A 20,469-nucleotide genomic window follows, 5' to 3' on the forward strand; every position below is an offset into this window, starting at 1 on the left:
GAAAATGTCAATCACACGAGATCTTGCTATATAAACTATCGAACGATATTAGAGGTGAAATGTCAAGTTCTTTTTTAAATGTAACAAAACCGAGTGAAGACAAATAATTGAAACGTCGGGGGAAATAGTTTGTCCATAAAACAAATTTTCAGGAGATGAAAACAAAGGTTTTATTAAAAATCTGATTTAATTAACTACAATGTTAAACTTTAATTTTATATCAGGTACATGTTATATAAAACTTGAACCAAAATATTTTGAAAAAGCAAATAAAAATAGTTTTATATAAAAAAATTTCTGCTTCACCCCCCCCCCTTAAAAAAAAAACGTAGTTTGGGCAGGATTCTGAAACCGGACATATACACATTGTGTAAGATTTGAATAATTATAATATTTTATCATGGTATGACGAATTAAGTTGAAAGTAGATAAAAAAATTATTGGTAGTTGGTGCAGAAAAATATTGTGAAAAAAAATGTTCATCATTGTCCCAAGTACACATCATGCTGCTCATCTCTCTCACGTCCATCCTGCATCAAGTTGTAAAAGCTTTGTAAAATCTCACGGATTGATTGAAAAGAAACTTTGTTAAAGATTGCAGATCACTGCACTTCATATGAGAGAAAATAATGGAGCCTTGTACAAAACTAATTCTTCGATAAGCATGTCCTCGTATTGATGGCCCTTTCCCCCTTTTGCTCGTTTTCAACAGTAATTTCATGGCTGGTTTTACTAATAAAGGTGGTGTAGAACTATCTACATGAAGGCATCTGACTGGCCTTGTCTGCAGTGGGCATTTTTTCTGGTACATAGGCTTTAATTTGTACAAACTTGAAAAAAAATGGCAATTTTTTTTACAATGGAAGTTTATTACAACTTCCATCCATTCCTCTAGAATCTTGACAAAGGATGTTTGTTTAGGACAACAAATCTATATTTTCATACTTTTATGCATGAAAAACCTCAAATTCATAAGCACAAAGGATGAATTACACATCAGTAAAAAAAAAATACATTCAAATATCGCTTTTTTCACATCACAAACTTGTTTCTACTGCCCATGTGCTGGACTGAGTATTTTTTCATCTGCATGCACTGACTAAAATCGTTAATTCCTGTTATGTTGTAGCTTTCTTCCTTTATTACAGCGGAGTGAAAGAATTTTTGCCTCTAGTGTTTTTACGTGGTTGAAAGAGATGGTACCGAGCTATACAAAACACAGCAGAAACATTAATTTAGATCTCTTTGGACTGAAAAAGTTCAACCCTTCAATTCTTTCAGTGAATATACAACTACAGTCGAATCCCGTTATAACAAACTCCAAGAGACTGGAAAAGTCACTTCATTATAACTAGAGCCCGGATTATATGCACTAAAAAGCGATGAAATACGCTCTGAAAATATGCACTTAAAATGCCAAAATATACACAAAAAAAATCATGAAAAAGTTGAAAATTAAATCAAAAATGAGAAAATATGCATTTAAAAAATTACCATGCAAAAAAGCAGATATGCCTTTAAAATGAATATTTTCTATTCCTTAGTGCATATTAGTTTACAAAAAATTTCCCCACATATACTTGCATATATGCAAAAAACTTCTACATATTTTTTATTCAGGAATTTTTAATTTCTCGTTCGTTGTAACTGCTCAGTAACAAAATACCAGTAAAAAAAGAATATCAACACTATTTCTAAAAAAATTGAACGCTTTTGACATATCACTAGAAATAGCCTTAACAATAAAACACCTTTTACCGCCAAATAATATTTTTTCCTTGTATAACAGAAGTATTCATTTCAAATCCCTGATCAACGGCCCTCTTTTACAAACAAATTTTTTATCCCGCCGGTGAACGCAAAAGAGGTTTTACTGTATTATTAGCAATATTTGAAAGATCATAAAAAAGTGATTACGCTTAAATGAACTTTCAAAAATATGCACTCTTATTCTGAAAATTCTTCAATTTTACACATTTATATGCATTAATGCTAAAAAAGGCCAAAATATGCAAATGCATATAATCCAGGCTGTAGTTATAACGAAATTTTGTTATAAAGGAATTCGAGGTATTTGCATTTCTCCTACGTAAACTTATTTGGTGGATTAGAAAAGTGTTTGTTAAAACTAGATTTTTGCTATAACGGTATTCATTAAAACAGGATTCGACTGTATAAGAGTCCCTCAGGACTATTTCAGGTCCTATTATTTTCATTATCTTTATTAATGATTTTTCTTCAAAACTCTTTGGTAAAATAACATACGCCGATGACTAGTTATTCTCTATATACTCTTGTTAAAAAAAATTCATTTCTTCAAGGAGACCTGCTGAAATCCCTATATAAGAAATATTTAAAAAAACACTTCTATTTAGCTCCCAAAATTTACGATACTAATGAATTAACAAATATAGCTACATATTATAAATATGAAAATAATTATTTCATTGCAACAATTTCCAACATTGAAGCAGTTGATATACTTTTAGCAGTTGATATGTGGATTATGTGCAAAAACCATATATAACTTTCATAATTCTTATTCACCTTTTTAAAATTAAATTCCTAGTTCGACATAACAAATTTGTGTATCATAACACTTATTTGCTTAACTGCATTCAATTATTTTTAATATAATGCATCTATATGATAAAAATTTTTTTCAACTATGGTCCTAAATTACATTGATTGGTTGCCAGTATGGGTTAAATTACCCCTAGGCAACTCTTTTTTTTTTTTTAAAGAACAAGTACATAAATTAAAATTTGTGTATGTAAAAATGTTTTATAGTTTTTAATTTCCAATAAAATTAACAGTAGCTGAAATGGTTTTTTATTTGAATATGAAGGAAATTCTGACAATATGAGATGTGTTTTAAGTCATGAAAATACATAACTATTGGATTGATACAAAATTAAAATTACAAAAGAAATATCACACAATTTTTTTATGCTGAATTAACATCTTTTGGAAAAACTGATCAATCAATTTTTGGTGGGATTTGCCGATTATTTCAACTCCAAAATGTATTTTAAGCTGAAAGACTAAATCCAATGACTTTCCATCATTGCGTTTACAGGAAAATGTATTTAACCAATACAATTGGATTCATTTGTAAACAAACACATGAATTCCAATTTTAAGTTTTTCACTGTATTTTTTCTCTTAGCGACAGAGAGTAACGATTATACTAGAGCTGGCCGAAATAAACAGTGGGGAATATAGGAGCACAATCAGCAACACATGTCAGATTCTAAATGGACATCAGGTGCCAAACATGAACTTCAAGCCAAAATTTCATTCAAAAGTAGCCAAATATAAAAAATTTGTTTGAAGATTTGATCTTTGGCTGTTATCTAATTAAAACTAAATTGCAACTATTGGTGTTTGTACAGGGGTTTTAGTCTAATGGGATGAATGATGAAAATGTCTGCGACTGCACCTGGGGGTGACCATTAAATAGGGGTTTGAAATACATTAAATAAGCTTTTTGCCAGGATATTTTCATTTGGCTATAAAACAGAGGGACTGCATCTGAGGTTGGGAGGGGGGTGGGGTGACCATTAAGAGGGGGTTATACATTATTGATTTGTATGTATTTATGCTTTGAAAAAGGTTCTTTTATACATGGAGAGTATCTACCAAACTACTCTAGTGAAACCATGAATTAGGCAAGGGAAACAAGTTCGAGTACCACTGTGATTTAGACTAATCCAAAATTTTATGAAAGTATTTCTATATATCAAAAATTCCCCCATCATTTTTTATCACTTGAACTGGGTATGAAATGATTTATTTTTAAGAACTCCAGAAATGTTACGCACCGTGAACAAAAAAGTTAAAAAGTTTTCAATAAGCAACCATGGACTCTTGAATCTTCTCCCCCCAGTTCACGATGCTTTGTTTCATCAAAAATTGTAAAGCATCAAAAATTTAAATCTTTCAACTTAAGAAATTATGGAAATGACTACTGTCAATATATTCGGCAATGTGAACTTTAAAATATTCTTTGTCTGTGCACAATGTAAACACCTATACAATTTTTTTACTCAGCATGGCGACCCGGGATTTGCCAATCCCTGCTATAAACAATAAATACTGAAGAGAGTCGTTACCATAAACAATCGGTTTCTGTTCATTCTGAGCAGATTCTTCCAGTCTTTGATTTTCTAGTTCTTCCAGCTTGTCCACCTACAGGAAGAAAAAAAAATTTAGAGAAATAGTCTTTCGTTAATCACCATATTCACTTTATAATTATTATAATATGTAACAAGAAGCTTTGCAAAACATGTTCAATGATACCAAAATTATACAAAAATTATTTGCAAACAATTTTTCAGTGAATTTCTACAAGCAATTTAGCTACGAAATCACATTTTCAAGCACTAACTCAAGCATAATTAAATTAGCTTTTCCACATCACATCTTCTATTAATTTTTCTTGTTTATCCATAACCGTATAAAATTTTCTAATGGATTAATGAAGCTTTTTCCAATTCCCATGACAAAAAAGGTTTTTATTTAGTTTTCATCATTAGTTTCCATGTTTTCATCTGCCAAATCAGTGTGCTTTGATGGTTGAAGTGCTTGCTGTTACTCAACAGAAATGCCTGTGCTAATTTTCTTCCATTATTCTCAGGGTATGTTGTCTTGCAATCTATAAGCAAAGTAGAGATTTAAGACATGGTTCACACAGGTGTCTCCACTAAATCAAATGCTAAAACAAGCTTTCACCAAATTTAAATGATTTGGCTGTCCCCTTTATTGTGTTCTTGAGCTAGTTTCGATAGATCCAATTTCATGTGGGAGTTTCATGACAAAAATTAACATAAATGACAAATTTCTTTTTAAGGAGACAAAACATTCTTACCTGGCCAAATGTTTTCTATTTGAACATTTTCCTGCTAAAAGTACACCAAAAACGAGACTTCAAATTCCCCGATAATGTTTAACAGCTTTTACACAATTATAATTATTTAACCAGGGATGTAACTAGGATTTTTCTGAGGAAAGGACAAACATGATTTTGTCGCCCTACCAAAATTCTATGATTTTTCAAGTGAAACTTGCCCCCCAAAGTTTGCTGTCTAGGACAGTTGCCCCTTTGCAACCCTCTAGTTCCCCGGCCCCAATTTAATTAATTTTTTCATCTAAGCTCAGACATCCTGAACCTTTCCAAAGTCACCTTAAAGATTTTATACATTAGTATTATACTACCATTTGAGACAAAGTACATGTCATTTTTGAAAACAAATGAAATACTTTTGAGTTGCGCAATGAATTCTTACTTTTGTGATGTACTCCCTCATGACCTGGATAAGGTAGGGCATGGCAAAGTCTGTTATGTTATGCCGCCATGATAACTCCAAGATAACATCTGGGTGAAGAAGGTCGTAGCACTGAAACAAGCAAGCTGCAAAACACTCGTAGTTCTTCTCTGATAGAAACCAACTCAAAAGTTCCTCTGCAACTTCTGCCATCTTGGATTCAGCAGCATAGTCCATTGCGTCCTGACAAAATAAACTAACATGATTAATACAGTATCTATAATAAGACCTTTACTTATACTGGAGTTTTCGATTTAGTTGTTAGGTTGGATCATATTTTGATATAAAACTTACAGAAAAGTTAAATATGTAACATTGTCCTATTATATCGATAGTGAGACTGCTTTTGTGTGGAAACAAATCATTACTTTTTTTTAGTCAGACAGTCAGGATAAACAATGAAGAATCAAATCTAACCTTGAAAAGTCTGTCTTTCTTGCAAAGTTCAACAGACTGCTTCCAGCGATTGTTACCCTTATACAAATAGGCAGCAATACGGCGGAACTCTATAAGCTCATGCTTCTCCAGTCGCTGAGCCAGTGCTATGTTGTCAAAGTTGTCAAATGCATCTATCGATGTGCGAAGACCCTGGAAGTCCTCCTCTTCAATAAGCAAACCATTCAGGGCTTCATTAATGGCCTTGTTATTGAGACTTTGGACAGACCTCAGGTAAGCTTTCACAAGAGGCAAATGTTTGACCTGCGCATACACAAAAAAAGTCACATATATAACATTTTCTTATTAAAAAAAACTAACATGCATGTGAAATAATATAACCCAAAAACCAAAATTTTTGAAATAGAAAATAATTACCTTCGTGAAATAGTTGACAGAACGAGTGTGATCCATACGTGGCGCTAGAACTAACAGCAAGTCATTCAAAAGCATAGGCTTATGGTCAACATAGAACTGAATAGCCTTGTAGTAAAGCTCCACATTGGCAACTTTTGTTATGATCTCTTTGAAATGACCCTCTCGCCAGGCCTCTGTTGGGTGATTCATCATAGTAACAACTGCATTATCATATTCTTCATATTTGTCATATAAGAACACTAGCTCAGCCCATAAGTGAGCTTGCTCAGCAGCTCTCAAAACCTAAAAACAGCAGACACTTTTTATATTAATACAGGCAAACTCAGTAAATACAAGCAATGAAAAAAAACATTGTGTCGCTAACTGTCACCCATTACATTATGCCACAAAATTAAGGAACACCTTGCATATTAGAATAATTTAATAAACACTTGAATATAGAAATGTGACTAAATTTCAAGTACCGTATATACTCATATAAGCTGAGTTTTTTCGTGGAAAGTTTTCTGTTCAAGTGGGGGGTTGGCTTATACTCTGGCCAGTTTTTGATGAGGAAAATATCGTCCCTTGCAATCAGTAGTCATTTTTGTAGCAGTGTTCGAAAAACCAGCATTATTGGTAAGGGATATGTTCAAATCACACAGAACCAATAATGTCAAAGCTGAGGCAAAGAAATTGAAGACATTGGCTTTGATACCAGGTGAGCTAACACGTCGATTGTACAGCCTTCAGGTGTGAGCATCAACAAGACTATTTCAGGAATTTGTAGATCGGATGGATGAATTCCAATAATAAAGAAACTACAAAAAAAAATGGTGCTTTGAAGAAACCTGATATTGGCCTAGTGTGCTAATGGGTACATGAGGCTTGGAATTCTGTTTCCGCCAATCCTTCAAAAAGTGTTGCATCAGCAATGCGATGGACGGAACTGAAGATGATATCCTCTTTGAAAGGTGACAATGGCGATGACATCCGAGATGAGGGTAAAAACGAAGATGCCACACCCTACGATGATCTGATGGATTACAATGAGCTTGGAAACTCAGAACAGATTAAAAAGTTTGAATCGTTTTCTATTGTAAATTTCCGTAAGCTATTCATTTTGCATGAAAATATAAGAATTTTTTTCCTCTGAAATGCACAGATTTTTTGGGATCGGCTTATACACTGGTTTTCAATTTATTGCAGTTTTGGTGGTCCTGAAGTGGGAGGGTCGGCTTATACATGAATATATACAGTACTTATAATACAGTTAGCAAAAGACTTGGCTCTTGGTTATACGAGGGCATTGAGGATCCCTGGACTATACGAGGGAATTGAGGATCCCTGGACTATACGATATCATTTTGCCAGAAGAAAAACTAGGGATTTTATGGGATTGCATAAGGTGACTATGCAATGACCTGTTTTTTTTCGCAGGATATTCTCATATTTTAAACCATCTCAATTTTTTAAAATAAAAATGGCCGATTTTCCCCATAAATTTTCAATGAAGCCTATTTGAATTTATCCTTCACTGAAATCAACTATTAAAATTATTTTTCCAACTTAAAAAAAATAACTATAAACATGTGAATATTGTATCTCACATATTTGACATAATTAATGCTTTTTGCAGAATTGGTTTTAATTCACTGTGATTTGTAGCAGCACTTCATATCCCGCAATTGGCTTTTTTAAAAATACAATTTCCAACAATTAACAACTGGTCACTCTTGGAATCGTATTGGAAAAAACTACTAATTTCCTCTGTACTTGAAATCTAATTTCCCATATTTTACCTGATAAAATGTGGTCAGCCTGGAACTGCAAGGACTAACAGTATTTTTTTTAATGATTTTTCATTTAAGTGAAGCACAACTGAAGATTTTTCAAGAATTTTTCTGTAAAAACATGAAAAATCTGAAGAATCTGGTACCCGGCCGAAAAATTTTAATAAAGCTAAAAGAAATCTGAAGCATTGGCACCAATGTTCAAGAAATATGGTGGTCTCCTATAAATGCTTCCCCATTCTAAGAAAACTGGTTTACCCTCAAAAATATTTAAGGAACAAACTTTCATGCTACATAAGCATTCATTTGATCTTTGTATCAAACATTATAAGTGTAAGATGCAATACAATTAAATAGCCAACCAAACATTATTTTATACTCAAATTTGGGGTGATTTAGTATCAACTGTGCTCACATGATATACAGCCGAATACATTCAATATTTCTGTATACAACTAATAATATGAAAATTTGGGATAAGGGCAGGATCATCCCCCTCCCCAATGCAAGTCAATTGTGATTATATACTTTTAACAAGCAACCCTTCATATAAAATTTTTAAATATAAAATAGTGAATTTTAATTTAAAGTTCGTTGATTCTCTTTAAGGTTTCAATACAGTTTCTGTTACATAGCCGCAATGTTCAACATGCGAAATAATAAAATAGATTAAAACTTGGACAACTGATTGTAACTTGCCTTAGGAATGTTTACACGTGACCAGAATAGTTCTAAATGTTCCTTCATTTTTGATGGCTTGTACTTTGAGTAAAGTATGGCCAATTCTGTGAACATGCCCATATGCGCTCTCTCTAAACCTAGAAAGTAAAGAGTCAATTAAACTAAATCTTTTCCTTCCGTTATTTGACCTGTGTTCACATACCTATCTTACTTGTTCATTGTATCAATTAACTTATTACAACCACAGCTTCAAAATACGATACAATCGAGAATTTCTTTTATATGAAATATACAAGGTCACCATTAAATACTTTGTACTAACAAAAGAGCAAATTGAATCATAAAAGACTTGAAACGTCATGCGTAATTTATCTTATGGTCTTAATGTATAAATATTTAGCAGAGTACCACAATAACCTTCAAACTACTCCTTCCGCAAATAACCTATTTGCCCATTGGGCTGCTTGATAGTTTATAGACTTATGATTGATGGGGAAAAAACTACATTTTCCTCTTGGGTTACATCCAAATATATTTCAGTCTATTTACACAATTTGGAAAGGATTAATAAACACTTAAAAGATATCACTCTGCTATTACTATGAAGGTTTCGGTTAGTTAGGTCTGGCTGTTCGTGTACAGCCCCATTCAGTGCACACAAGCCCTAGGGAAAAAAATTTGTTGCCTTTGTAGTCTCATGGAATAGAGTACTCACCCGGCAAGTGAGAAGACACTGGTTTGATTCCCCCAAAAAGGCAGTTTAATTTTCTTTCCTGAATTTATTTTTGCATCAACCAGCTGTCAAAATCTTTGTAATAAACATAACATTGCCTCTTCATGGTGGATGTGTATTTTTCCGAGATCTATTGCATTTTTCCATATAAAACGAATAAATTGATTCAATTAACAGAAAAAGTCTAACTCATGAATATTCACTTGAAACTAGATAAGAAAAATGTTAGGTATGTCGAGGCTTCTCCCGCTTAACAACACCCCTCCCAATTTGAAAAAAAATATGCTTCCACAAGAACGAAGGATGTAAAAGAAGAATCAACTTACCTAATGCTGCTTCCAATAGGCTTATCAACTCTTCAAAGTAACCTCTGTCTTGGTAATAGTTAATCAAGTCTTCCAATTCATCAGCATGGACCACTATATGTAAGCCACACATCTGAGCCAACCTGAACTCTTCATTATCCACACAAGCAAAACAAACCTGGCGAGAAAAAGAAAACCCAATTAATCTCTACTCAATCAGGAACAAGAGATTTGAATCCAATTTTGCTGCGAGGATCAGCAATAATTTCAAAATCAATCGCAACAACCGCGACACTTTTCAGGACTTATGTGCTCCCGAAACTAGAGTACTGCACTATTATATGGAGTCCTCGCAACGATCTAGACTCACTGATTCTAGAAACAATCCAGAACAGATTTCTACGTTACATGTTTTACAGGCAATTTCACGTCTACATTAATGACGTAAGTATAACTGAACTGCAACATTTTTTCCATTTCCAATCATTGGAATGTCGAAGAAACTACCTTTGCTTTTTGTATAAAATTGTCAATAATATAATTGATGACTGCTACCTTTTTCAACTTGATTTTTCTGTGCCAATTGGAAATATGCCTGTTTGGCGAACTTTTTGCTTTCCTAAACCCTGAAAAAATATTTTACGACAGTCCCCTATTTTTAAGATGTGCAATATATATAATCAGTGCGATGTGAAACCCGATATGTTCAATTCAACTATAAGAGAATTTCTTAAAAGTTATACGAGAGTATTGAATATTCATGTTATGTTTTTCCGTATGTATTTCTACTGTCCCACTCAGTTTTTTTTTCTGTAGTTTGTTGTATTTGTGTTTTTGTATTTCTCTTCTCTTGTCCATCTCTGTAATTGGGCATGGAGTTATTCTATTAAAAATCATGTGTTCGACATATGATCCACGGATACGATACATTTTATGAAAGCTGCAGGAAAAACAGGGTTACATGAAACACTAATATTAAGTTTAGCATATAAAATTTAATGAAGTAGCATTCATGTTTTTTCGTAATTTTGTCAAAATTAAAATGCAATGGGCTCACACTTCCTCACTCATCTGCAGTCTGTCAGCGATTGACAGCTTCTGCAGCAGGTAAAAATTGGTGCACACACAAGCATCTCCCTAGCTTCATTCACAAAAAATTAGAGTCCGATACTTTTTAAACAAACCTTCTACATCGCATATCAGCACCACAAAAGTTCAATTATAATGTGCAGGGATTCGCCGCACCAGGTAGCAAGAGAACCATTTCGGTGCAGTTTGACACAGCTCTTGCACCCCTACTACTAAACCATACATGTACCTCGTCCATATTCCTTCTCCGGAACCTCTAATAAATTGGTACATGTTGGAATGTACGTGTAGTGAAACCTGACGTGAAGTTTGTTTCTGTGTAATGCTTGTTATGTGTAGTGCTGCTGTCTTCCACCAGTTTTTTATAACTATGAGTGAAGTGTAATGATTGAATAATTAATCGTTGTAGACCTGCTGCTCTCTGTGGCGAGACTTTTTAATGGGGAGATCGGCTCGCATTTCCGACTCGAAGTTGGGAACCACAGGAAACCAACTTCAGCCGATCACCACTGCGGTCGGTTTTTTTTAACTATGAGTGAAGTGTAATGATTGAATAATTGTATCATTGTAGGCCTGTTGCTCTCTGTGGCAAGACTTTTCAATGGGGAGATCTGCCTGGATAATTTGGGTGACTCGGCAGCTATGAGAGAAATTTTCTACATCATATCAACCACCACTTTTGTATCTGCAAATCGCTCATCAAGAAAGTCTTTATTTGAGATAACAAAACAGTCACAGGTCTAAACTAGGGTAGGTTAGAAATGAATTACCTTTTGGGTTAAATAAGACAATTGAATGAAAGACGTTATTTGAACCCAAAATTACAAAAAGAACCTTTTTTGCAGTCTTTTTGCAATTTTGGGTTCAAATAATGTCATTCATTCAATTGTCTTAAGGTAGGTTATGTAGCCATTCAACAAACTAGCTAAAAGTATAATTTTGAAAATATTGCCGTAAAACAAATAAAACTGAAAAAACCTGCTCTCTATTTGTCTAGAATTTGATAGCAGTTTCTGGAAACAAAGCAAAGGTTGTCCACCAATTGCATTTAACAATTATTTCGCAGGGTTCACAAACATTTTTTTCCAAATAAGTTAAATTTTCAGGAGAAATGGCAACCATTTGCTTTACAGGACAGGTCTGATCATTTTGACTGGGAGAGTTTCCTATAGAAGGCATACGGATACACACATCCATAAAAAAATTTAAGGTAATTAATTCTTGTTAATTTAATGTCCTTGAATTATTAATCCACTGATTTTTTATTTTAAAAATTTACACATTTGAATAAGCATAAAAAATTATTCAAAAATTGATAATTTTCAACAAAATTGCCATGTAAAATAGGATCGTATGGTCATTACACATTTAGCACATCACATTAAATGGAAAGTGAACCTTTCATATCCTTCAGTTCTGTTAAATTTTATTGCTTGAGAAACTATCAAAAAAGAAAACCTATGTTAAGAACATAGCAAGAGAAAAGAGATTCTTACATTTTTTTAAGACTAAACTATATGCCGTACGACCACCTGCTGTAGTTTTACAAATTTCTTTCATGTGAATAAGTTTAATGTAAATTTAAAATTAAATACTATCAATTGTAAAATGTCAAATGAATCTTTTTAGCAAGGAGAAACATCAAATCGCCTGTTTCTTTCATAAGGAGAATTACTATTTTGGTTATGGTAAGATGTAAGTATTTTATGTTTCTTACGAGATTGTAGTTTTTTTCAAAATAAATTCTTCACAAACACTATGCCACCACTAGTTTAAGATACTGTAATTCGAATTCCAATGAGTGGTTCAAACCACTCATCTTTTTCTATACACACAGACCGAAAACGATACTTATTCATGGAGCTTTAACGAAGCTGGTACAAAAACTTTCCTTTTCTCTACTATAAGGAATGTCTCTTGCATTAGTTTTTATAAACATTACAAGATGGTAGGCCTTCAGCATGCCAGGAAATTTTAGGCACAGATTCTGGAAAATTCTTAAATATCTGGACTCAAAATATCGAATGGACTGGTTGATGTGAATCTCATCTGTTCTTTGCCTTTTAGGATCCCTTGTGCTCACAAACTACATTAGGGAAATCATTCAAATTTCGTGTTTGCTACCATAAATCTGCATTTACAAATGTTAAATACAAAGCATATACATTCTGGTAAAATAGATTGGGAACAATTTTTCAATTCTTTTAATTATGCATTCAAGATTTGACTAAAAAATTAAATTGTGCTGCGAAACATTGTACAGGACTCCCACTCAAAAAATTAGAAAAAGTAGGACTAAAAAGTATGGGGGAGGGTAACTTCCTTAGACAACATAAAAAATTCCTTAATGAAATTTCTTTTAAATTTGGAATTAACTTTTTTTTCATAGCACTATTTCAGTATCCAGTAAGATTGACTGAAGCCAAAACAAAATGACAAATGACTTGGTGACAAAGACAATTTTTAGCCAAAATAAGATACTTAGCAACCACAGATAATTCTTCTGGCTCTCCTCATATATATTATTCTTTTTTTAAAGTCTTCCAAAGTGCAGAGTTTGTCAACTCTCTTCGACAATGAACAGCAAATTTTTAAGATGTACGTTTTTTTAAGAATGATGCTCCTTCGAGACCCCTTTCAAAAGCACAGTGCAAAATGTGTAAATTACAAGATCAGATGTAAATAAGGCAAGGTGAACCAGATAGTTTTACTGCGTTCTCCATCCTTTCTTAAAGGGATTTGTTCACATTTTACTGTTCAATGCCAGTGTAATCATTTTTGACAAACGAAGCACTTTCATTTCTAGCTCTTTGCTGAGCATTGCAAATATTGTTTATGCCTATTCATGCCTTAAAAATACAGAAGACAACTGAATGCTATTGGGTAGCATCAGAATCACCAAACCTAAAATAGGCATACGTATTCAACTGCTTTGTAATGCAAACTAGTGTTTCCCTTATTTGCACCATAATTTTGAATGATGAATGTTAGTTACTGTCCAAGACCATGAAGTAATAAATACAAAATTATTTTTTCCATCCAGTTTTTAATGACTACTATACTTGTTGAACCCTCAAACTAAGCAAATGAAAAATTAATAAACCAAATGGTCCACATACACCCCCTCCCAAATAACCTTGAAAACTATACAATTTCTGCTTTGGTAAGATAATTAATTGCAATCTCCAACATTTGTAATATTTGGCAATATATCAATGATTCCCTGCTCAATTAAAATCAATTACACAAATTTTGTCGATAGGATTTGGGCTTGGAGTTGGCTTTCTTGTATTACAATGCAGGGCTCCCACTCATCCTATTTTTTTTACCAATTTTGTTGATAGGATTTGGTAAAAAAAATAGGATGAGTGGGAGCCCTGCATTGTAATACAAGAAGGCCACAATATTTCCTCAACATCTAAATGTATACACAAAATTGTGAAAAACAATATCTATTTCATATTAGACTAAGCGTATCAGAAATAACAATGAAAATTAAACATTTATTTATTGAATCCCTGATCACAACACGTTTACTAGAGTATAACTATTATTTTACTCCGATTAGTGTATTCGTTGAGTATCCCGGCATGCCAGAAATGGACCAGACTTTTTTTTGTTACAAGTTCCCCAATTTTTATGGCATGCCAGCCAATGGGAGAAGGGAAAATACTGTATATGGCAGCATCACAACCATGGGTAAGTACCATCTTAAAAATTAAAATTTCAAGTTTAAAAAAAAGTTGTTACCACTTCTAATAAATGATTGTCAATATCAACTATTGAACTTACTGCATAAGCTAGCTGTTAAAAACCTTCATATGGAAAGTGATATTTTATCCTTGGATAAGTCATCATCTGGTGGCAGTGTCTGCAATTGTAAGCTTTAGCCCGAGTTAGATCTGACCATCCATGTAAGGTCTCATTTAGTACTGATAGAGGGAAATAATTTGTGATAATTTCCCTGCTCAATTTAACCGTAACTGCAAGTTGTAATGCGGGAATACTACGCTGTTTTGGCGCACAAGAGGTAGTCAGTTGGAACACAAGATGGTGTTTGGTGAGATAGAATGAGACCTTCAGGAAGAAGCCGTAACAGAGACAGAGTGACAAGAAACACAGACGTGCGCGGACACCTCTGCCTGGCGGCGGCAAGTTAATTACTGACTCTTCCCTCTTCATTACTTGCCACCTCGCGTAATTAAATGAGTATGTAAATTCTAAGAAGTGCGATGAATGATGGATTAAATAACGATGGTAAATGAAACTGGAGTTGAGTACTTTATTTTTATCTTAATCTTGTCTAATTTTAATTGATACAACCGGCCTTCGTATCAGTACACATGAGCTCTAAGGAAAGATTTAAATTCATTGGTTTTTAGTCTAGTGTGCTCACCCGGAATTTTTTTCATCTTCGCACCAGTCAGCTGTCAAAAATTTTCATTCATCAAGAAAAAAAAAAAAAATCAACTGGTAATTCATACATGGGATTCTCTTACATGTCCAGTAAAAAGTGAAATGTTAGTTTAAAGACCCGCTTCTTTCTCAAAAACTATTTCATGATACTGAGGTTTGCTAATATAGATTATATATATACAAGATAGAGTATTTTACACTTGTTGCAATGCAAAAATGTTACCTCCTTCCAAGTTCTTGTTGAATTGGCCTTCCTTGCACTGTCCACTGCACCCTGGAACTCTTTCAGGTGTACAAGAGTTATGGCCAAACGAGCAAAATTAGAAACATTATTATATAACAGCTTCGCTGGTTCATAGAGTCCATCTTCAAAACACCTATCTCCAATCTATGAAAATAAATATTACGCGTATTTATTAATTCAAAATAGGGGAAAAAAAGATCACGAGTCGATACTTTTACTGTTGATGCTTCAATGAAACTAGAAAATATTTTTGCATTTACTTTTTGAATATCTGCATGGTTAGGCCCAGAAATAAATTCTTCCAAATCAGCAAGGCGATTGGTCTTCGCATAAGCATATATTAGTTCAGATTCCACATACGATTCCCTGGCTTTTTTGCGTGCCATCTGTAAGTAACGCACCAAATCTTCCCAGCTACCTGAATAATTGAAAATACAATAAAAATAAAATTTTACTTGCACACATATAGTGGAACTTTGGTTTACAAGCATATCTCATTTTGTAAATGTGATCTTAACCAAAAATATTTATGTATCAAATGTAACTTCTGTACAGGGAAATAATGGAAACTCAAATTCATTCTATGACAGTATCTTTTGAACAAACTAAGATTCTTTTTAAAGTGAAAGTGTGTTATTTTATATTTTACTCACTATTATTGATGTTCATTTCATGACCCCCTCCACAGAGAAAATGAATATATTGAGAGGTAGTTATATCCGTTTGAACAAAAAAAGCTTTAAGGGAATTCATATTTGGACAAAATTATAAATTATGTTTATTTCATTTATATAAATAACATAAGCAATTACAATAAAAATTCATTCATTTGGTTAGAAAATAATAAAAAGGTAATTACATGCATGCATCTATGCATTGAATTCTCCAATATCAAGGGCTTAAGGTCATACACAACTTCAACACGAAAGATAAGATTTCATACATTTCTTTGCAAAAAAAATAGGGACACAGCCGAGTTCAGATGCTGTATTGGATTGGATGGTTTTGTGGATCATTATATTGGATAAAAAATAACATTGGATGAATAGGGAAACAAAAACTGGAACTTATTATCAGTTGTTATAAAGAAACAGTCACAATAACTTGGGGTCATTATAATGAATGTTGACTGTATTTTGTATTAAAAGCACATGGATTTTATTGAGTGATACTAAAGAGCCAGGGCTTCACTTTGGAATCTCAACTTCCATTAATACACAGAGCTTGTGCTAAGAATATCATTGAGTAGGGAAGTGGCATTTTAACAAAGGGGATCTTATAAAAGGCCCTATTCACTAACTGACCTCTGGACTAAACTATTGAAGTTTTTATTAATACACAATATTATTTTGTTTAGTATTTCATTGAAATAAAAGCAGTACCAAAGAATGCTTGTCAGTCTGGTCCTAAACTCATTAAGACAGTTTTGATAACATGTTTGATAGACTATCTATATATATAAAGTTGTGTTCTCTATACAAATCTATAATTTTAGATAGATTTGTTGCCAAATTTTACATATATACAATATGGGACCCGACTTCAATGATAGGCTATTTCAAAATTTCGTCAGAGCAGGGCAAGAAACTGTCGGGCTACAATGTTTCTGGGCCTCAACAATCACTTTCGGAACGTTTACTTTGGTCACCGTGGTTCCCTAGCAATACGTTTTCAATGTGTATATGTCATAATGCTTTGCCACTTTTTCAATCCTCCCAGACGAGTTGAAATCAATGTTATTGCATGGATATCCAACTTTTTATTTATATCTTATCAAGCATGAAAATTAATGTCTTTGTATTGTCTTTTAATATTCAACTGCATAAATTCATATAGTTTAGGTTGCTTTAAAATTAATTACGGGCCTATAAAGTACATCAAAGATAACTTGAAGTTCAAGGAAGGGGGGGGGAAGAATCTAAATACCCAGTGTCCCTTGAAAAAGGAAAAAAAATAATATTTTCATTTCTACCTTTTTTAAATCTAGATATGTTTAACCAATGAGTCGCGCAGGAAGTCTCCATATTGGCTAAAATGGACACAGTTTGTATATCCCTTAAAAAAAAAAGAGGGAGATATCACATGATCCAAAAACCCGGGCAGCACCGGGTATTATAGCTAGTACTATACTATAGTCTCAGACTAGTGCTCTTTTAAGAGGCTTAGGTATACCCACTACTCACATTAACTTTTAATAAATTAAAAACTTTTATTGCAAGAAATCTCTAGTTTATCATATCAAAAGCAGTTAAAAATTTATGCCTATCTCGTGAAACAAACAAGTAAAGTTACGTAAAATCAAAAGTTCTGAATACCATCAATCAATGAGAAATACCTGTTTTGTGAGCTGTTTGCACAACATCCATGTATGCAGATGGATCACCAGCTTTGATGTAAGAATCAATGGCTTCTTTGACCATGCCTTGAACGAGCTGTGCCTGAGCAAGCTGACTCCACACTGCAGGCTCATTGCATCTTTCAGCAAATTCATATGCTCTGTCCAAGTTTTGAATGTGTTCAATCAACACCTACAGTTGAAATAAATACACATAAAAAAGAAAAACCAATGGTGAAAGCTAAAACTTTAATTATTCATATCTTTTTTAAAAAGTCTGATAAATTTCCAGTAAAAGTCTGATGTAACAAATATGGCTTATAACAAGAATCTCACTATAGCAAGTGATTGTCAAATAGCTAATGTTAAAAAGATACAAAAATATTTAGTTACTACAGGTTGAAAATTAAGAATTCCCTATATCAAAGAAATTCTCAAAAAAAAAAAAAAAAAAAAAAATACTCATTTCCCTTTTTTACAACTTAAGGATGACACCATGGCATATGCTCTTTGTAAAAATTACAGAGGTATTTTCGAGAGAGAGAAAATGGACAATGGTAATTTTTTTAACCCCTGCCTCCTTTTTATTTTTGAGCTTCCTCATTATACACATGGGCTATGTGTGATGAATTTATTTTACTTTTATCACTTCCAGTGACATAGAAAACAAAAGAACAGAAGTTCAAAGTCATTTCCAAATGACTGAACAAGTCATGCTAAAAATTTCCCAATTAGTAAAAAAATGTCACGTCCATACAGCAATAAAAGTAATCAGCAATATAATTGAGAATTTTAATTGTTTGGTTAAGTCTGATAAATCGCTTTGATATTACAAACTGCTTTGTATAAATATCTTTGAGACTAAACTGCCGAGAGACCAAAAATCAACTTTATGACTAGAATTTTGTTCATTCATTAATACATTTGCATCAGGGAATGAGAAAATTGTTATTTTACACATATGGTGAAGCATCTTTATATCATTAAAATACCCCGATTTATATGAAAGTTTTAAAAATATATCTGATGCGAATGTGCTAATATTAGAATGAAATAATTTAAAAGATGTTTTAATGCAGATAAAGCAGAAAAGTTTAGTTTTATAGCCTGACACAGCAAAGAATCAAAATTCGCTTGTAACGAGAAGTCCATAACAATTTCCTTGTGTTTGTGAACTGTTCTAACAGTCATTGCATTTCCTAATGGCATGTGAAAATAGTCTATGAAAAGGTATGCAATTTAAAAAAAGCTCTTGTGAAATGATTTTACAAGTAAATCAAATGAAAACATGAACGTCGTAACACAATCTTGTATAACAATTTACTTTTCCATTACTTCAAAAGGCAGAAAACTAGAGAAATTCTTCAGAATGGCTAAATTTGATGTTTCATACATCCACAGAAGTTTCAGTATAACAAAAAATAACCATTAAAAGAGAAGGAATACCTTGAGAATAAGACATCTACAACATACTTTATACTATTTCATGTTTTCTTTAGCAGCAAGGCTAGATTTTGAAAGACATTAGTGTTTAATGACCACTGTGTGTACTTGGGTTTTTCTCACATGTATTTGTAGCCATTCTTCAAGAAGCAACAGCTACCATATTTTGACTTATTAAAACCTGTCCGTTTGCAAAATCAGGGATGTTGAATTTAAAGTCTAAAATAAATGAATTCGAACAGCTTATTTAAAAGATGAGCTTTTTATAGAATCAGCCTTTTAGAAAAAAGAAAAGCACCTGAATTGCGGAAGTGTTGACATCAAATTTCTTGAAAATAGCGAAAGCTTCTTCATAAAGTTCGCTCTCGATAGCTATGTTGGCAATGTCTGGAGCATCATAATTGTCCAGCCTGTTGATGTACTCCATTACTCTGCTTCGGTCAGCTTTAATTGCAGTAAGGATAAGAAGGTTTTGTAAATTCCTAAAGAGAAATAATTGAATGCTTATTAAATAACACACAAACCCCAAAAGAATAACATTTGACAGATTTAATGTACATTAAGATTAAAATAGACAGTAAAGTTATACCTCAGGTCACTGAAGACCGAATTCTCTAAAACTATCTTCTCCAGCAATTCAATCAGTTCATTAGGTAGGTTTGCGGCCATGAAAGCTTTTACAGTAACTGAGATGTCGTCTGGATCCTGGGTCTCTGACAACGCTGTCTGAACAACTTGATCAATAAGGGAACGTCTGTACTGGTTTTCCTCATTAAGAACTTCAAGCCAAAGTTCTTGGTCTCTGCGTTTCACCAAATATCGCGCTTCGCTTTTGAAGAGAGAATTCTCATTGCAGACTTTGATAAGTTCTCTGTCGCACTGACCCCGCTCATAGGCTACACATGCAAGGTGGGGATCCCTCTTCTCACAATATTTACCGACTACTCTACTATCATAAAACTGGTTCTCTCTGGAAAAAAAACAAAACTTAGTTATCTCTTAGCATGATTATTTTTTACTTACACATAAGTAATTTACAAATATAAACTATAAAATAAATTTTCATTTTAATGATTCTTTAAAAAGTATAGATAAAACATTACAGGGACTCAAAAATATAATTCAACACTAGAATGACGGAAACGGTTATTTTGACCACAAAGCTATTTTGACATGCGATTACACCCAAATGGTTTAACTGAAATTGTTGAAATATCATGAATTTTCTCATCCTGTTAAAGACTAATAAAAATGTGACATGTTTCTTAGTTTAGTGGCAAAATAAAATTCTACCTAGAAGACTTTTTTTAC

General features: G+C 33.0%; 1 protein-coding gene across 1 annotated transcript in view; it reads right to left on the reverse strand.

Moving 5' to 3' along the window:
• The window catches only part of Chc (clathrin heavy chain), a 75,394-nt gene that overhangs the window by 1,760 nt on the left and 53,165 nt on the right, over positions 1–20,469 (reverse strand). The window contains exons 19-29 of the mRNA XM_089232257.1: positions 19,748–20,128; positions 19,457–19,640; positions 17,716–17,908; positions 15,641–15,798; positions 15,360–15,524; positions 9,653–9,809; positions 8,612–8,730; positions 6,141–6,422; positions 5,745–6,026; positions 5,289–5,510; positions 4,116–4,191 (exon numbers count right to left, since the gene is read on the reverse strand). Coding sequence (XP_089088383.1) covers positions 4,116–4,191; positions 5,289–5,510; positions 5,745–6,026; positions 6,141–6,422; positions 8,612–8,730; positions 9,653–9,809; positions 15,360–15,524; positions 15,641–15,798; positions 17,716–17,908; positions 19,457–19,640; positions 19,748–20,128 — 2,219 coding nt within the window. The remainder of the gene's footprint in view (positions 1–4,115; positions 4,192–5,288; positions 5,511–5,744; positions 6,027–6,140; positions 6,423–8,611; positions 8,731–9,652; positions 9,810–15,359; positions 15,525–15,640; positions 15,799–17,715; positions 17,909–19,456; positions 19,641–19,747; positions 20,129–20,469) is intronic.

The sequence above is a fragment of the Pholcus phalangioides genome, unplaced genomic scaffold, assembly GCF_987345545.1.
Source record: "Pholcus phalangioides strain wild (caught in Gottingen) unplaced genomic scaffold, Ppha-v1.0 ptg000005l_1, whole genome shotgun sequence".
NCBI classification, from domain to species: domain Eukaryota; kingdom Metazoa; phylum Arthropoda; class Arachnida; order Araneae; family Pholcidae; genus Pholcus; species Pholcus phalangioides.